The 18,560-nt window shown below is 44.2% G+C and overlaps 1 protein-coding gene across 2 annotated transcripts in view; it reads left to right on the top strand.

Moving 5' to 3' along the window:
- Positions 1-18,560, top strand: part of LOC140421297 (uncharacterized) — a 212,563-nt gene that overhangs the window by 155,804 nt on the left and 38,199 nt on the right. For both annotated transcript variants that reach the window (XM_072505912.1, XM_072505911.1), the window contains exons 5-6: positions 13,248-13,406; positions 13,948-14,016. In XM_072505912.1, coding sequence (XP_072362013.1) covers positions 13,248-13,406; positions 13,948-14,016 — 228 coding nt within the window. The remainder of the gene's footprint in view (positions 1-13,247; positions 13,407-13,947; positions 14,017-18,560) is intronic.

Below are 18,560 nucleotides of genomic sequence, written 5' to 3'. Positions count from 1 at the left end.
CAAATCAATATCAAAACATCTTCAGGGAGCTTATCTCTGACCTGTGGTGAGGGGGCATTGTTCAAACTTTTTTTTCTCCTGTTATTTGCTCCGAATTAGCAATTACACTGTTCGCGTTTGGCTATTTGAATCCACAATTTTACTGGTTGACATTGTCGAAAGCAAATGTAAATGCTCAGTGTGTCAAAAATTGCAACTTCAAACTGCAACCATTCAGAAGGAGGCAGTCACTAAAAGCACAGTAGGTCAAAACTGTTTACTGTAAAGTACAACTTCCCACCAGATGCCACTAAGTATCAGCCACAGTATTCCTGTGGACACTGACATTTCAGACTGGGTGCGTCAATAGATGTTGTGGTGTGGGGGCAGAGAGGTTTGGTCTAAACTTAGCATTGTGAGAGCGCGGTATGGAAGCTCTGATTATTATCCATCTGTGACAGACCATGATGGATGAATTGCATGCAGAGTAAATCCGAGGTTGTAAACACAGCACCTCAACGATGGTTCCAAAACTATTGACCATGAATTTCGGATAGTCACCAATAAGTCCATGAGAGAATTTGAGCGAAACCTCTTTACCCAGGAACTCCCAACCACCAGGAATATTTGAGGTGAATTACATGCCTTTAAGGGGAATCTAAATAAACACAAGAGGGAGAAAGGAATAAAAGTATCTGCTAATAGAAAGATAGAAAGTACTTCTGCCCTCAAACCTGCTCCACCAATCAATATGATCATGACTGATCCCCCATTTGAACTCCATACTTCCGTGCTCTCCCCATACCTCTTGCCACCTTTAGAATTTAGAAATCTTGTCTATTTCCTTCTTAAATATATTCATTGACTTTATAGGACGAGATGATGTAAGGCAGGAGGAAGCTGATGTGGTTGGGATGAATGGCTGGTTTCAATGTTAAACACCAATCTCACTTCCTGAAATTAAGTGTCTTAGCAACTCGATATCAGGCAATACCCCCTCATTGTGCAGAATCAATGGTCTTCGATGCAGCAATATTTAATACTCCCAAAAAACAATATTTGTGAATATGGCACCGGCTGTGACTCTGGGAGACAGTAGTACAGTGGTAACCCAGAGGTCCTGACCCAGCTCAAATAATGAATAAATCGTGAATTATAACGCTAGCGTCAGTAATGGCGACCATGAACCTACTGTTATGATCCTAGCTGATGTTACTACTGCCCAAGTCAGATCCCAGAGTGGAACCTGGCTTGTTACACCCTATCTTTCTTCTTTGTTTAGAAACCCGGATGGTGGCTACTGAAGGAGTCTGCCAATGAACTTGCAACAAAAGAATAAAACATTTATTAAACAAGAAATTATTAAATACAATACACTACTCCTTCACTCCATCTATACATTTACAAATATATATACAGAGATAGATAGATTCATAAGGATAATGCAAATTATGAAATCTACCTTGTACTCTAATGTACACAGTCAGTAAACAATCTATGTAAACCAATAGGTGACCTGTTGTCAGACATGCCATTCTCTGAAACCAAGTCACAAATGCTACCCAAAGCAACTTCTATGTATCTCTCATCAACTTCACCCAAGATGCTCGTCAAACTGTGAGCCAATCTGTCTTACTGAACTCCGTCTTTCACCTGAGAGTCCAACCTCCACTCTCGAAGAACACACCATGGAACCTTTTCCTAAACGACGCTTTCTCTCAGACATCTTCAACAAGGATCCACCTCCTGGGTTTCAATCTTTCTTTCCGGTGTTCCTCTCCTCCGGATCGCCACGTGCACTCATTTTTCATGCACATTCTCAAAAACTCAGATATGTCAACAGAACACCACTGCTTCATAGGCCTGTAGTGGGGAGCCACCCACCTTTTTCTGTCTCCTCAGATCTTGTGGCTCCGTGCAAGTGCACATTAAGTCTGCTTCCTGCAACTCTGTCTCTTTAATTCAGAGCCTTTTCTCTGTTCCTTACTCTAACGTTACTGAACAGGACCTTGTTAAGTTTCCATTTCTTGTTTCTTGACTTAACTGTCTTCCTGGGACTTTCTCTTTGTCCCCACTCCCTGTTTTCTGGGACTTCTATTCTTTTTGGAAATCTGCTCTCTGCATTTCCTGGCCTGTGTCCATCTTCTCCTAACACCTGCTTCCAACTGGATTAAAACTGCTTTCTGCGTCTCTCTGTATCTCTATGGATCTCCTATTGCAAGACAACAGCCCTGTTTTTCTACTTTGTTTTAACTTCCCGAAACCACTTCAAGAGCCGTAAGACTCAGTAAAAATGCAGGTATACAAAGAGAGCTTCAGACCTGTCAGCTCCATCTCTTGGAGCAAAACTCGAAATGAAACTAGATCCAGATTTCACCCTTTTAATTTCACCCTTTTAACCCACAAAAAAAGCTTCAAACTATATCTTGTTCCTCACTCATACAAATCCTTACTTAAGATGTTCTCTAATTCCTAACACTGTCACTGATTTTTGTAAAAACCCAACTGGTCTACAATTTTTTTACCCAGTCGGACATGCATGTTACTCCAGAGCCACAGTCATGTGGTTAACTCTTAAATACCCTCTGAAATGGTCTGGCAAGCCACTCAGTTAAGCAAGGTCACAAATACTGACCTTGCCAGCAACACTCAAGTTCCAAGAAAGAATAAAGAGGTTAGTAGCTCCTTGTTGCCTTGAGTGGGTTTCCCAATGTTGTTGGTTCAAGCCCACTCCACGGAGTTAAGCCCATGATCTAAGCTGACACTACTAGGTAATGAATTGTATTTACAAAATGATGATTTAACATTACCAACCGATGGCAATTTTACTGAATCAATACGATTACATTTAAAACTGAGAGGTTTTAGGTAGGGGATTAATTAAGTACTTAAATATAATACGAGAAGGCCTCCTGTGGTGTTTCTCATTCATGTCCAAATGTGTGATGCCTGAAGTATAACAAAACTTCTGAAGTTTGTTGGACAAAAGAGTTTTAATGGATCATGGATCCGGATCCATGTATTTGAACTCTAAACTAGTATTTGGCAGTCAGAAAGAGTTTATTTGTCTCATTTTATTTGATGTTTAAGAGGATAATGCAGTAATAGGGGTGTAGGTGCCCAGTTCAAACCAAAGTATCCACATGCACCAATTCCACCGCAAACACCATCCGCCTATTATCACAAACATTCCATCGATTCCCATGTCGCATCCATCATATGGTCAGCTGACTCTTGTGCATGTTTCTGCAGCTTTTGGTTTGTATTTCTTTCAGCAAAGGATTTTTGGCCTAATTTCTAGTAGAGCAAGTCAGGCGAAAGGAGCACAAGCGGATTGATTATAAGACCATAAGCCAAAGGATCAGAAGAAGGCCATCCAGTCCATTGAATCTGCTCTGACGTTCAATGAGATCATGGCTGATCGATATGATAATGCTTGAGGCTGCACCCACCCTACGAAAGAGCATCCTACCTTGGCCCAATTCCCCAGAACCCCACCGAATCTGCACATCTCTGGGGACTAAAGGTTTTTTTTAAGCATGGTCAATCCACTGCACATCTTTGGACTATGGGAGGAAACTAGAGCACCCAGCGGAAACTCATGCAGACACGAGGGGAATGTGCAAAGCTCTACACAGACACCACCCAAGGTCGGAATTGAACCAGGGTCCCTGGCACTGTGAGGCAGTAGTGCTAACCACTGTGCCACCATGCCACCTTATCCCCATGAACCTTGATTCCCTCGCTGATTAAAATTCTGTCTACCTTACTCTTGAGCATACTTAACGACCCAACCTTCTGTGGTAAACAATGCCACAGATTCTCTACCCTCTGAGAGAAGGAGTTCCTCCTTATCTCTGTCTTAAATGGGCGATCCCTTACTCTGAGATTATGCCATGTGTCCTAAACTCTCTCACAAGGGGAAACAACCACTCAGCATCTAACCTGTCAAGCCCCCTGAGAATCCTTTCTGTCTCAGTAAGGCCACCTCTCATTCTTCTAAACTCCAATGAGTACAGGACTGGCCTATTCAACCTCACCTTATAAGAGAATCCCTCCAAACCCAAGATCAACCTGGTGAACCTTCTCTGGACTGCCTCCATTGCCAGGATATATTTCCTTTCTTCTGTTCACAGGACATAAAAGCTTTAAAGTTCTGAGGTGCAAAGGATTGAATGGCTGTTCTCAATTTTCCTTCTTGGGTTATGTTAGTGGAGCTGTGAACCAACTCACTTTGAGCAAGAATACTCCTAAAAGTAAGAAACGCAGAGCAAAGGAGCGAAGTGGCCTTCCTATTTCAGACAGCTAGAGTCAAAATGAAACACTCCTGCATCAGCCAGGCACTCTGAAAATGGCCAAAGCTCAAAATAAAGTGTATTTATTGGGTTAAATGTTATGCCATCAAGCTTTGTTGGTTGGACAGCTGGTTCGTGACCTGGAGCGTGGCTTCAATTCCAGTACCGGCTGAGGTTATTCATGAAGGCTCCTCCTTCTCAACCTTGCCCCTCGCCTGAGCTGTGGTGACCCTCAGATTAAATCACCATCAGTCAGCTCTCAAACTGGAGAGCAGCCTATCGGTCTCTGGGACTGCGGCGACATTTACATTTATGCCATCGTAATATAGCACTGAAAGAGTTACTGGCTATTGCTAAGTAGCCGACATTCCTGTCCGCCCGCAAGATCATCTCTTGCTTGATATTTTTAACCTTAAAACCGCCACAGGCAGCCATTACTGTCCCCTGTGCATTCACCAGCTTGCATTTAAGGATTGGCACCACAGAAGTTCAAATTCCCAGCATGTAAAACAATTTAAGAGAATGTGAACCTTTGTCAGTCATGGCATAGATTGTAAGAGCAGGGTGGTTACGTTGGAGCCATACAGGATTTTCGATAGGCCACAGCTGTCGCAGTACTACAAGAAAGATGTGATTGCACTGGCAAGGGTGCAGAGGAGATTCACCAGGATGTTGCCTGGGATGGAGCATTTTCGCTATGAAAAGAGGCTGGTTAAGCTCGGGTTGTTTCCGTTGGTGCAGAGAAGGCTGAGAGGGGACCTGACTGAGGTGAATAAGATTATGGGGGTCATAGAACATAGAACATACACTGCAGAAGGAGGCCAGTCGGCCCTTCGAGTCTGCACCGACCCACTTAAGCCCCCACTTCCACCCTATCCCCGTAACCCAATAACCCCTCCTAACCTTTTTGGACACGGAGGGCAATTTAGCGTGGCCAATCCACCTAACCCACGTGGACAGGGTCGATTGAAAGCAGCTATTCCCCTTAGTTCAAGGGTCAACTACAAGGAGGCATAGTTTTAAGGTGTCAGACCACAAGACATAGGATCTGAATGAGGCCACTCTGCCCATCGAGTCTGCTCCGCCATTCAATCTTGGATGATATTTTTCTCATCCCCATTCTCCTGCCTTTTCCCCATTACCCCTGATCACCTTATTAATCAAGAACCTATCTATCTCTGTCTTAAAGACACTCAGTGATTTGGCCTCCACAGCCTTCTACGGCAAGGAGTTCCACAGATTCACCACCCTCTGGCTGAAGAAATTCCTCCTCATCTCTGTTTTAAAGGATCTTCCCTTTAGTCTGAGATTGTGGCCTCTGCTTCCAGTTGTTCCTACAAGTGGAAACACCCTCTCCACGTCAATCTATCCAGGCCTAGCAGTATCCTGTGAGGCAGGAGGTTTAGGAGAGATTTGAGCAAACTTTTTTTTTCACCCAGAGGGTGTTGGGAGTCTGGAATGCACTGCCTGGGAGGGCAGATGAGGCAGGAAAACCTCACAATCTTTAAAAAGTACTTGGATGAGCACGGGAAATGCCATAGCATTCAAGACTATGAGCCAAGTGGTGGGAAGTGGGATTAGTGCAAATTTCGAGCGTTCTTTTGTCGGTGTAAGCTTGATGGGCAGAAGGGCCTTTCCTGTACTGTATGATTCTATAAGATGCTTAAAGGACTTTGAGAGAAAAGCAAAATAAAAATAAAACGGATGCTGGAAAACTGATACAAAAACAGGAAATATTTGAGATAGCTTGGTAATGTCAGGGGGATAAATGTTTGGGAATATGGTAATGCACACATGCTGACTCCGGTTACCCAGGACTCCATAAATGTTGTTAAGTAATGGATTAAGAGACATTCCAATTAGGTGTCTCATTTATGCTAAGTATCCAATAATTGGCACTGATATGTAAAGAGGCTTCAGGTGGCCTTTGTGTCAGGTGATGTGAAGATATAAGAACATAAGTACTAGAAGCAGGAGTGGGCCATCTGGCCCCTCGAGTCTGCTCCGCCATTCAATGAGATCATGGCTGATCTTTTGTGGACTCAGCTCCACTTTCCGGCCCGAATACCATAACCCTCAATCCCTTTATTCTTCAAAAAACTATCTATCTTTATCTTAAAAACATTTAATGAAGGAGCCTCAACTGCTTCACTGGGCAAGGAATTCCATAGATTCACAACCCTTTGGGTGAAGACGTTCCTCCTAAACTCAGTCCTAAATCTACTTCCCCTTATTTTGAGGCTCTGCCCCCTAGTTCTGCTTTCACCCACAAGTGGAAACAACCTGCCCACATCTATCCTATCTATTCCCTTCATAATTTTATTTGTCTCTATAAGATCCCCCCCCCCCCCCAATCCTTTCAACGAGTGCAGAGCCAGTCTACTCAACCTCTCCTCATAATCCAACCCCTTCAGCTCTGGGATTAACCTAGTGAATCTCCTCTGCACACCCTCCAGTGCCAGTACGTCCTTTCTCAGGTAAGGAGACCAAACCTGAACATAATACCCCAAGTGTGGCCTCACTAACACCTTATACAATTGCAGTATAACCTCCCTAGTCTTAAACTCCATCCCTCTAGCATGAAGAACAAAACTCCATTTGCCTTCTTAATCACCTGTAAACCAACTTTTTGCGACTCATGCACTAGCACATCCAGGTCTCTCTTGCACAGCAGCGTGTTTTAATATTTTATCATTTAAATAATAATCACTTTTGATGTTATTCCTACCAAAATGAATAACCTCACATTTGTCAACATTATATTCCATCTGCCAGACCCTAGCCCATTCACTTAACCTATCCAAATCTCTCTGCAGACTTCCGGTATCCTCTGCACTTTTTGCTTTACCACTCATCTTAGTGTCGTCTGCAAACTTGGACACATTGCCCTTGGTCCCCAACTCCAAATCATCTATGTAAATTGTGAACCGTTGTGGGCCCTGAGGGACATATAGTTTTGGATATAGTTTGGATATAGTTTTGTGCAGGGTCTGTTAAAGTGAAATAAAGGTGTTTGTAAAAGGAGCAGTACCTTTGACTCTTTATACAACAGCAGCTAAACGTCTACCAAATGGTAGCAGAGGATGGTTGCTGTGGAAATGTGAAGGGCTGAAAGATACAACTTTTCCAGACCAAACCAAGGAGTGAGTGAGAAGAAAAAAGATATATGGCTGAACATAGGATAAAGATGGCCGATATGTCTACCCCTCCTTATTTTCTGAAAGGGGATTGTACGACCAATGGAAAAGTGCAGTAGTTATGTGGACTAAGGTAACTGCCTTGGGAAAGAGAAAACAAGGTATGGCATTGGCTCTTTCTCTACCTTATGGCAGTAAAATCCAAAGCAAAGTGTTTTCGGAGCTGGAATTGGAAGAGTTAGACTCAGAAGAATGTCTGAAGATTCTATTACGTTATATGGATAAGATTTATAAAAAGGATGACTTGTTAAGTGCATATAAAGAATGGTCGGATTTTGATTGGTTCCGGAAAAAAAAGGATTTCTCTATGGAAGACTATATAATGGAATTTGGCAGACTATATAAAAGGCTGCAGAAACACAACCTGGAATTTCCAACACAACCTGGAATTACCAAAAACAAGCTCTCTCTAAATGTCGGAAAGACCAAGGAACTGACCATCAACTTCAAGAAGCGTAGCACGACACACTCTCCCATCTGCATCAATGGCTCCGAAGTGGAGATGGTCGATAGCTTTAAGTCCCTGGGGGTCACCATCACCAACAGTCTCTGCTGATCAGACTGTCTTGATGCAACAGTCAAGAAAGCCCAACAACATCTCTACTTCCTGCGGAATCTAAAGAAATTTGGCATGTCTGTATTGACTCTCACAAACTTCTACAGATGTGCAATAGAGGGCATCCTATCTGGCTGCATCACAACTTGGTATAGCAGCTGCTCGGTCCAAGATCGCAAAAAACTGCAGAGTGTTGTGAACTTAGCCCAATGCGTCAAACAAGCTTGCCACCCCCCACATTGATTCTGTATACACCTCCCGCTGCCACAGGAAGGCAGACAGCATTATCAGAGACCCCTCCCACCCAGGCATTGCCTTCTTCCAGACCCTTCCATCAGGCAGAAGGTACAGAAGTCTGAAGACCCGCACATCCAGACATAGGAACCACTTCTTCCCCATAGCTACAAGACTCCTCAACGACTCCCCCTCGGACTGATCTGTTCCCTGTAAGAACACTATTCACGACGTCCTTAGCTGCTCTTGCTCATGTATTTGCTTTGTTTGGCCCCTTGTTCCACACTGTAACCAATCACTGTTTGTCGATGTACCATTTGTCAATGCTCTCTGTTGATTATTCTTTTGTAAACTATGTACGTACTGTGTACGTTCCCTTAGCCACAGAAACATATTTTCACTGTACTTCGGTACATGTGATAATAAATCGAATCAAATCAGCTTGCCAACCCCAAAAATACCAATTTGTTTCTGCGTCCTGTGGGTTAACCAATCCTTTATCCATCTGAGGTCACAAAATGTCTCTCATGCTTACGGCTCCCCAAGGTTAGTTTCTGACAGTGTCAGTGACCACACCTCGGCTTAACTAGTCACACACAGTGAGCAGCCAATGTTAAACAAACACCAAACAATTGATCACTACACCTAATATGGGCCTGGCCTTGGTGTCCTCTTGAAAACAATACATTCCTAACCGCTACTGTGAGGGGATTAAGCAATGTATTTCTTTTAATAAAATACCGTAATTATTTAATACCTATGGGTGAACTGGCATTTGACTTGAATGTGGCATCAATGGGCCCTCGCAAATCTGGAGAAAATGGGAATCAGGAGGATTAATATTAATTTATTAATATATATATAGATATCCTTGTGGATATTATTAAAATATTGAAAACTGGACCAAGGCCTTTAAAGATGGCTGATGCAATGTCAGTCTGTGACCCTCAAACAAAAGAAGTTACCATGGCAGCATTGCAGAAATTTGTATCTCAGTATCTCCGAAGAGTGACGAATGCCCCCCCCCCTTTGGGCTTCTTGCAAAATAATAACTTTCCCTATGGTCTCTGCCCTGTAAATCTTTGTTTACTCTGTCCCTCTTTTTTACCGCACCGGTACACGGGGAAGGGGTGGTGCTACATGGTGACCTCACTCCCATGATTTGAGTGTGTGCAATAAACTAGCCCTTTGAGCTCATCCTATCACGAGTTTGCTCTGGGGCCACTAACAGAAATTGGATCATACCAAAGCCAAAGGGTTGCGGGGGGGGGGGGGGGGGGGATACACAACGTTTATAAAGGAGAAAACTAATCAAAAACATCTTTCTGTTTGTGGGCAGGTGGTGAGAGGCTTTTTAAATGTGCACCCTCTTGTCCACAACAGTACGTAATTCAAGTAAAATTAGCACTGCATGTGAAGATTTTCTATCTGGATGAGTTGCATGAATGTTGCAAGTAGATGTTTTCCGAATGAGTTTATCCCAATGGCCAGCATCAAGAGGAAATCTTCCCTTATTTTCTATGTGCTTGTACCCAGCCATTTGCACAATAATGACTCCACAGGAATTCCGCTGTGCCGCTGCAAAGGCACCACAGGAACAGATTGAAATGTTTTTCCTAATGTTTACTCACTGCCCACAACTTCAGTCAGTTAGTCTGTTGTATTGTTCAGTCGTTATGCATTGATCTCCCAAGAGAGAGGTTCTTGCTGCATTGAGAATGACATGAGAAGGATAAAGTCCCTGCGTTAATCCTGAATAGGTCCTCCTTGCGTCAATGCCAAGAATCTCTTGCGTGGGTACATGAACGTTCCTGTTATTCTGCAGGTATCTCAAACTGTGGATACTGACAATTGTGGCATTCTGATTTGGGGTACTCCCAGCAATGAAACAGGATCACCAGGAAGAATAATAAGAAGCTGCATTTATACAGCATCTCAAACACAGAAAGACATCCCAAGAGTCTTATCACAAAAATAAATTGAGACTGAGCCACATCCGGGGAAATTACAATAGTAGACCCAACGCTTGATCAAAGAGGTTGGTTTCAAGCAGTGTCTTATCAGAGGAGAGAGAGGTAGAGAGACAGGGAGGTTCAGAGGGAGATTGAGAAGGGGGGGAAACGCAGGTTGCTGAAGGAACAGGTGCCTATGATCGAGGGATTGAAATTGGAGATACCCAAGAAGAGAGTTGGAGGAGGGCAGATATCCTTGAGGGATGGAGGATTGGAGGACATTATAAATATAGGGAGATGTAAAGATTTCACAGACTTCATTGGTGAAGACAAGAGGTATTTATTAATAAGAACTGTACAGCAGCCTCATGGCTGTTGTTCGCCCCCAAAGGTCTCTGTCTAGGAGTTTCTCTCACCATGGGGTCATTTCACACTCTGAGTGCCGATTGGTTACACAGGTTATGTGACCCTTACTCTGCTGTGTTGCCCTTAAAGGGACAATCACCACAGGAGGGCAAGGCCGCAGTCGAATATGAAAACAAAGATGTTGATTTTAAAATCTGTGAGGCAGTGTAGGTCAGTGAGCACAGGATTGCTGTTTTTTTTTTAATGTATTCATTCATTGTATGTGAGAAGGAGGCGGTGAGTCACCTTCCGCAGTTCATGTGCTATTAGGAAGGAAGTTCGAGGATTTAACCCAACAACAGTAACTTTATTGCAGTGTTAATGTAAGCCTACTTGTGACACGAATGAAGATTATTATTATTAAAGGAACAGTGATATAGTTCCAAGTCAGGATGGTATGTGGTTTGGAGGGGAACGTGCAGGTGATAGTGTTCCCATGTATCTGCTGCACTTACCCTTCTAGGTGGTAGAAGTAGGCGGTTTAGCAGGTGTTGTCAAAGTCACCTTCCTGAGTTGCTATAGTGCATCTTGTAGATGGTATTTACTGCTGTCAAGGTGCATAGTTGGTGGATGGAATGAATATTTAAAGTGGTGGCTGGGGTACCAATCAAGCAGACTGCTTTGTCTGGATATTGTCGAGCTTTTTGAGTGTTGTTGGAGCTGCACACGTCCAGGCAAGTGGAGAGTATTCCATCACACTCCTGACTTGTACCTTGTAGATGGTGGACAGGCTTTGGGGAGTCAAGAGGTATCTGACCTGCTCTTGTAGTTACGTATATGGCTCATCAGGTTCAGTTTCTGGTCAATGATAACCCCCAGGAGGTTGATGATAGTTGGAGCTCCAGCAATTGCAATGCCAATAAATATGGGGATGGATATATTCTCTTTTGTTGGAGATGGTCATTACCTGGCATTTGTGTATCGCAAACATTTCCTGCCACTTATCACCCCAGCCTGAATCTTGTCCAGGTCTTGTTGCATATGGATATGGAATGATTCAGTCTCTGGGGAGTTCTGAATGGTGTTCAACGTTGTGCAATCATCAGAAACAATTCTCACTTCTGACATGTTAGGAAGATCATTGATGAAGCATTGATGTAGATGTTTGGGTCAAGGAGAATGCCCTGAGGAACTCCGGCTGTGGTGGCCCGAGACCTAGATGATTGACCTCCAACCATCTTTCATTATGTTAATCATGACTGACCAGTGGAGAGCTTTCCTCCTGATTCCCATTTTCTCCAGATTTGCGAGGGCTCATTGATGCCACATTCAAGTCAAATGCCAGTTCACCTCTGGAACACAGCTCATTTGTTCATGTTTTGACCAAGGCTGTAATGAGGTCAGAAGTTAAGTGGCTCAGCAGAACTCAATCTGAGCGTCTGTGAGCAGGTTATTTCTGAGTAAGTGCCGCTTGATAGCACTGTCAATGACACCTTCCATTACTTTGTCGAGGATTGAGTCAACTGATGGGGCGGTAATTGGCCAGGTTGGAGTCGCGCTGCTTTTTATGGACAGGACATACTTGGGCAGTTCTTCATATTGTCAGTGTTGTAGCTGTACCGGAACACCTTGGCGAAGGGCTAATGTAGATTCAGTGACAGTTGGGATGCTGGCAGAAGAGTTTATGAAAGGATGTTGAAATAGCCAAGCCTAGAGGTGACAAAGACATGGATGAGGGGGTCAGCAGCAGATAGCTGAGGCAGGGGTGAAGACAGTTGATGTTACGCAGGTTCAAGGAGGTGGTCCTGGGGGTGATGGAGAGAAGGCTGTCCATTATCGATCTGGTGGCATACAATCTGGCTTGGCCTCCGACAGTATCCAGGGAGAATGATGTCAGTGACTAAAGAATATTCTTTGTGGCAATGGCTTTGCTCTTCTCAACAATAAACTGAAGGAAATTGCTGCTCATCCAATATTGGATGTTTGACAAATGACGTGACAAATCAGAAGCACTGTGCGGCTCGCTTGCACAGTGGTTAGCACTGCTGCCTCACAGCGCCAGGGGCTTGGGTTGAATTCCAGCCTTGGGTGACTGTCTGTGGGGAGTCTGCACGTCCTCCCCATGTCCGGATGGGTTTCCTCCGGGTGCACCAATTTCTTCCCGCAGTCCATTATGTGCAGCTTAGGTGGATTGGCCATGTTAAATTGTCCCTTAGTGTCCAAAGATATGCTGGTTAGGTGGGGATTGGGTGGAGGAGTGGGTCTAGGTAGGGTGCTCTTTTAGAGGGTCGGTGCAGACTCGATGACCAAATGACCTCCTCCTACACTGCAGGGATTCTATCAGATAATTTTAATGTGATTGTATGCATATATTGCAAATTGCTGATGAAATGCATACATCTTCCTTAATTCGATCGAGAATGTGTTAAAAAAACAATTCACCGACACATTACTATGTTGCTGAAATCCCGCAGTATATTTAATGCAGCGTTTCTAGGTATTCAGGTCTAATTATTGATGACTCAGGACACCCTGTAGTAAATTATTTGTTGACTTCTGTATTAACACAGCAGCATTAAGTCGATAACTACCCAATCCTTGAGATCTAAAGTGTGATTGGCTCAGAACTTCTCTACAGATGGGTTTCCTATTGATCCTTTTCACTGAATAAATTATTGTTTTCCCTTAGTTACAACTTCAGCAGAACATCCGATTGGCTTCTCCGGGTGTGCTGATTTCTACCAAAAAGACTGATGATGCAGGGACTCTCTCAGAGGATGATGGGTTGCCCAGAAGTCCCCCAGAAATATCGTTGCTTCACGCAATCCTGAGATGCTCCACTCCAAAGGTACAGTAGGCCCCGACATTAATGGGGAGCCGGAGTAAGTGTGGGGAGGCTGAATTTAGCTAAATAATCTGACAAGGCTGGTGGAAATAGCAGGGCCTTGTTAAAATTCAGTTCAACTGCCTCCTGCCTGGCAGTGAGCCAAACCTTGCCAGAAAGCTGCATTCTTCTCTATCAATCATGCCATGTCTGGTAAAAGTGGCTGACAAAGGAGATAAGGAGATGATCATTCATCCTCTGGGCTTGAGTGGAATTTGAATAGTATGGGCCGGTTTCTAGAACAGGCCTGCGATCCATTCCTCTATCAATTTGGGCATCAGCTATGGAGACAAAGGCCAACCTCAAAGTGTTTCATCTGGTAATGGTGCGCTTTAGTCTTTTAGAACGTCTATTGCTGCTCCTAATCCTTATGTTCTTGTGTTAATATGAATTTAACGTCATCTACTATTTGCTGCCTGTTGTCTGATCACCCTACAGGCATTTGCCAGACAAAAGTAGTCAATCTTTGGCCTTCGCTAACCCTTTTCCTAATTCTATTCTCCAGCCTGCTGCCCTTGTTGAGCGACACAGCTCTTTGAGTTTAGGTGGAACGGAAAGTGAAGATGAAGAACAGGTAAATGTTCAGCTTTTCCCTTCGGAGGTGGCATTCATTGAATGGGAGTGGTTACAATTTCGGAGGCCATTCAGCTTGTGTCCGTGTTGGTTCACCACAGGAGCTACTCAGCTGTTCCCACTTCCCTGCCCTGTCCCATCCGGAGGACTGTAGAACCATAAAATTCCTACAGTGCACCGACCCTGTGAAAGAGCACCCTATCCAGGCAAACTCCTCTGCCCTATCCCCGTGATCCCATAACCCCACCTAACCTGCCCATCTTTGGACACCAAGGGGCAAGTTAGCAGGGGCAATCCACCTAACCTGCACTTCTTTCTGGGAATAAACCGGAGCACCCGGAGAAAACCCACGCGGACAAGGGGAGAATGTGCAAACTCCGAACATATCCCTAAGGTTGGAATTGAACCCGGGTCCCTGGCGCTGTGAGGCAGCAGCCACTGTGCAAACGTGCCATCCCTGAGAATCACCCTGAGAATGTTTTCTCACCCGGTTAATAAAGCGGAGTCTGCACGTTCTCCCCGTGTCTGCGTGGGTTTCCCCCGGGTGCTCCGCTTTCCTCCCACAAGTCCTGAAAAATGTGCTAGTTATGTAATTTGGACATTCTGAATTCTCCCTCAGTGTATCCGAACAGGCGCCGTAGTGTGGTGACTACGGGATTTTCACGGTAATTTCATTGCAGTATTAAGGTAAGTCTGCTTGTGACAATAAAGATTATTATAATCCGTTTCACTTTTGAAAGACTTGAAAGAATCTGCCTCCACCACACTCACAGACAGTGCGTTCTTGAGCCAAATCACTGTGTGTAAAAACGTTTTACTTCATGTCGCCTATGATTCTTTTGCCAATGACCTTTCATTGGTGCCATCTGGTTCTTGACCCCCTCCACCAATTAAATGGCAGAGTATATATGATTCCACACTAAAAATATGTTAATAAAATTAAATGATTATGTCCATAGGAACCACAATAGCCTAGAAATTACTGTTGGTGTCGGTAGATTATAGCGCAGAAGGAGGGCATTCGGTCCATCTTTGCCAGAGCAGCCCATAATTAACTTCTCTGCCCTGTGTTTCCCCATTACCCGCTATCTTCCTTCAGGATTTTCCACCTCGGTATGATGGAAAATCCTCAACTCAGCTGCTTCTGAAATCCCCATTCATTGTTGCTGACCGTGGGTGGGATTTTACGCACCCGCCCACTGTGGCGTGTTTCGCGGTGTAGTCGGCCCGCCAGTGGGACCTTCCAGTCCTGCCGCTGCCAACGGGGTTCCCCGTTGGTCGCACCCTCAATGCACCTGTCCTGAGCCAGTGTAATCGGACAGCATGGTCAGGTGAAAAACTTCCTTGCATTTAATAATAATCCCTTGATGTGTTGAAGAGCGGTAAAGTTTTATTAATACAGCTAAAAATCGCCAAAAAAATAAAGATTTTTTATCCATAGCCTTTTACGTTCCATCAGTGACTTAGCAGATTACAAATGACTGAATATGACTTGAAAATCAGTTTCATTAATCTGTAAAAAAATTTAACCTGTGCCTTTGGGCCGTAAGAGACCAATTTATGTGAAAAATCTCCTCTGAGTCGGAAAATGGACAATTAATAATAATAGTAATCGCTTATTGTCGCATGTAGGCTTCAATGAAGTTACGATGAAAAGACCCAAGTCGCCACATTCCAGCGCCTGTTCAGGGAGGCTGGTATGGGAATTGAACTCGCACTGCTGTCTTGTTCTGCATTACAAGCCAGCTATTTAGCCCACGGTGCTAAACAAGCCCCTTAATGCCTTAACCAGCCAATTAACGGAGAATCGCCATGGTGATTATTTCTATCATGGTGTGGATGGAGTCATTATCCAGTGGGATGGTTTGCAACCAGTGTTAAAAATCATGGGAACTCATTTTATACTTGATGGAACCAACGCTTCCATACTGCTCTGTGCTGATCTCAAAACGAATGGACAACCTGGAGGCCAATATATCATATATTTACCAAAAAAGAAAATTTTTGGAATATGCACTGATGAAAATTGATTGTTATGATAAATAATTAGTACCTATTTGCAAAATGGTACAATCCAAGGCATCAGCTATATTCCCATGTGAGTGAGTGGGAGACGGGAAGAATCCAGGCAAACTGGACCAATCAGAGCGAAGAGATGATTCATCAAGCAACACGTCAACTTGAAATGCTCATTTGCAGTTCACATTCTTGAAATAGAAACACAAAATGCTGAATGAAACTCGGCAGGTTAGGCAGGATCTATGTAGAGGAAGAGAGAGAGAGAGCCAGAAACACATTTCAGCCTGTGACCTTTTATCAGAACTGGGAAATGTTAGAGGTGAATTAGGTTTTGAGCACAGGATGTGCGGGAAGTTTATTGAAGGCCGTGAACATTATTATATTTGCTTCCACAATTTTCTGCAGCTCCAGCCCTCCCTAATGTCTTTACCCGAGTAGCTGTTCGACATTTGTGAAGCTGACTGGTAACCCCTGACAAACTAATTTGCCATGGAGGGGATATCATAACTGAGTTTGATTATATTCCTCGACTTGTGGATGTGAGCCCTTCCATTAGGAGACACTGGATAGCAGGAATTATTGGATGAGATTTTATGCCCCCCATCCCTTTGCCGATGTGTTTCGCCATTGGCCACCAGCAAGATATTCCGGTCCTGCCCATGTCTACGCCGTTTAGTGTGGCTCACCCATCCTGCCACCGTGGGATGTTGCCTTTGGCAGAAACAGAAGATCCCAACAGCGGAAAGGGCCGGAAAATCCGTCCCACTGGGCAGGGTTTTCTGGCCGTTCATGTTGGCAGGATCTTACAGTCCCGCCGATGGCACACCCTGCAGTGACAAAGGGTGCGTGCAATGGGAAATCCCGTTGACCATGGCGAGACCGGAAGATCCCGCCGCCAGACACTCGTGAGCAGCCCTTCACCGCCGCAGAATACTCCCATTGGCTGATCATTCCTTGCTCTCTCTCAAGAGAGTGTATAACCTTTTTGCAGAAAATTTGAAAAAGTGGATAAGCAGCATTTTAATTCCAAGCAACACGATAAGGCTATTTATAGGGAGTGGAAACTGTTGGATTGTAGGCATGTGATGCTGTGCTTACAACTTTCAAATACGTTTCCCAATACGTTTCCCGATATGTTTCTCTCTTTACGCCGTTGGCACCTCCTTCCCCTCTCCCCTATTCAGGATCTCCTCCCACCCTATAAAAGCCTGGGACGTATCTGATTCCTGGAGCCTCCTGGCAGCTCCATGTCTGCCCATCATAGGGCTCTGCTGATGCTGAGACTGCAAGAGTTTCCAGCCAATCGCTTTCAAGGGTGGGCATTTCCTCTCTACTGAGGGGCGCATGTCCGACCCTCAGCCCGTTCAGCCCTCCTCGTGTGGGGTAAAGCTACAGGTCCAGCTTTTTAAGGACTGACTTCATACCAGAGGGAGTGAGCAGTCTGTGCACAGCAACCCCCCCCCCCCACATTCCCAGCTCCCACACACACCCTTAACTCTGGGCTGACACTGAAGCGAAGTGCTGAGGGAGTGTTGCGCTGTCCTGAGATGTTACACCAAGGTCCCCTCCATGCTCTCAGTGGGGCGTAAAAGATCCAAAGACATCATTTTGAAGAAGAGCAGGGGAATTAGCCCCAGTGCCCTGACCAACATTCATCCCTCAAGCAACATCACAAAAGGAAAACAGATTATCGGGTCATTATCACATTGCTGTTTGTGGCATCTTGCTGGTCGCAGGTTGGCTGCTGTGTTTCCTACATCACAGCAGTGACTGCGCTTCAAGTCTACTTTATTGTCTGGAAAATGCTATGGCTGCACAAGGGTTTTTTTAAATATAATTTTCTTTCTTTTACTTGAAGCACTTGCATGCAGATTGCCACAGGTCATCTACACAATGTTTGCTGACAATAATTGAGAGCTTGTTACCTCTAATTGAATAAACAAGGGCTTGACAAACATAATGTAATTCTCACTGGAATATAGGCAAGGTGTCAGTCACAAGGGTGAATTCAGGATTGGACTTTGCGACAGTCACATTGTATAATTTCTATGTTGGCACGTTGCTTTCTTTTATTGCACATTGTTGTCAAAGTATTTTCACAGTGCTCGCTCCATGGCAAACTGCTGGTTCGATTTCAATAGACGTCAAGAACACAATATGGTGCCCATTATCCACCTGCCTTAAAATTCATGGTTAGTCGCACGTTTTGGAGACATCCTCAGAGACTGACACACAGGTTGTAAATGCAGTTTTCTCCCGTGCCAGAATGCCCAATTAGACATCCAAAAGAATGGTCCTGTGACAATTAGTAATTTATGTGTAATATTTGCCGTTTCTGGAAGTGAGATTGTATTTGTGGAAAGTTAATTTTCATTGCAGGCTCAGAATTCCAGAAGTTATTCGATAAAACTCCAGAGAGAGTGGACAGTTGTCTTTGGTCCTGCCTCATGATAATTTTCTGGCTTTTTAGACAAGTTGCTTCTCATTTTGATTCCATCCGAGGATTTCTTGGCAGTAACTATCAAT

The sequence above is a fragment of the Scyliorhinus torazame genome, chromosome 5 (genome assembly GCF_047496885.1).
Source record: "Scyliorhinus torazame isolate Kashiwa2021f chromosome 5, sScyTor2.1, whole genome shotgun sequence".
Classification (NCBI taxonomy): Eukaryota; Metazoa; Chordata; class Chondrichthyes; order Carcharhiniformes; family Scyliorhinidae; genus Scyliorhinus; species Scyliorhinus torazame.
The sequence above is the reverse complement of the archived record's forward strand: the minus strand, read 5'-3'. Positions and strand labels throughout refer to the sequence as shown.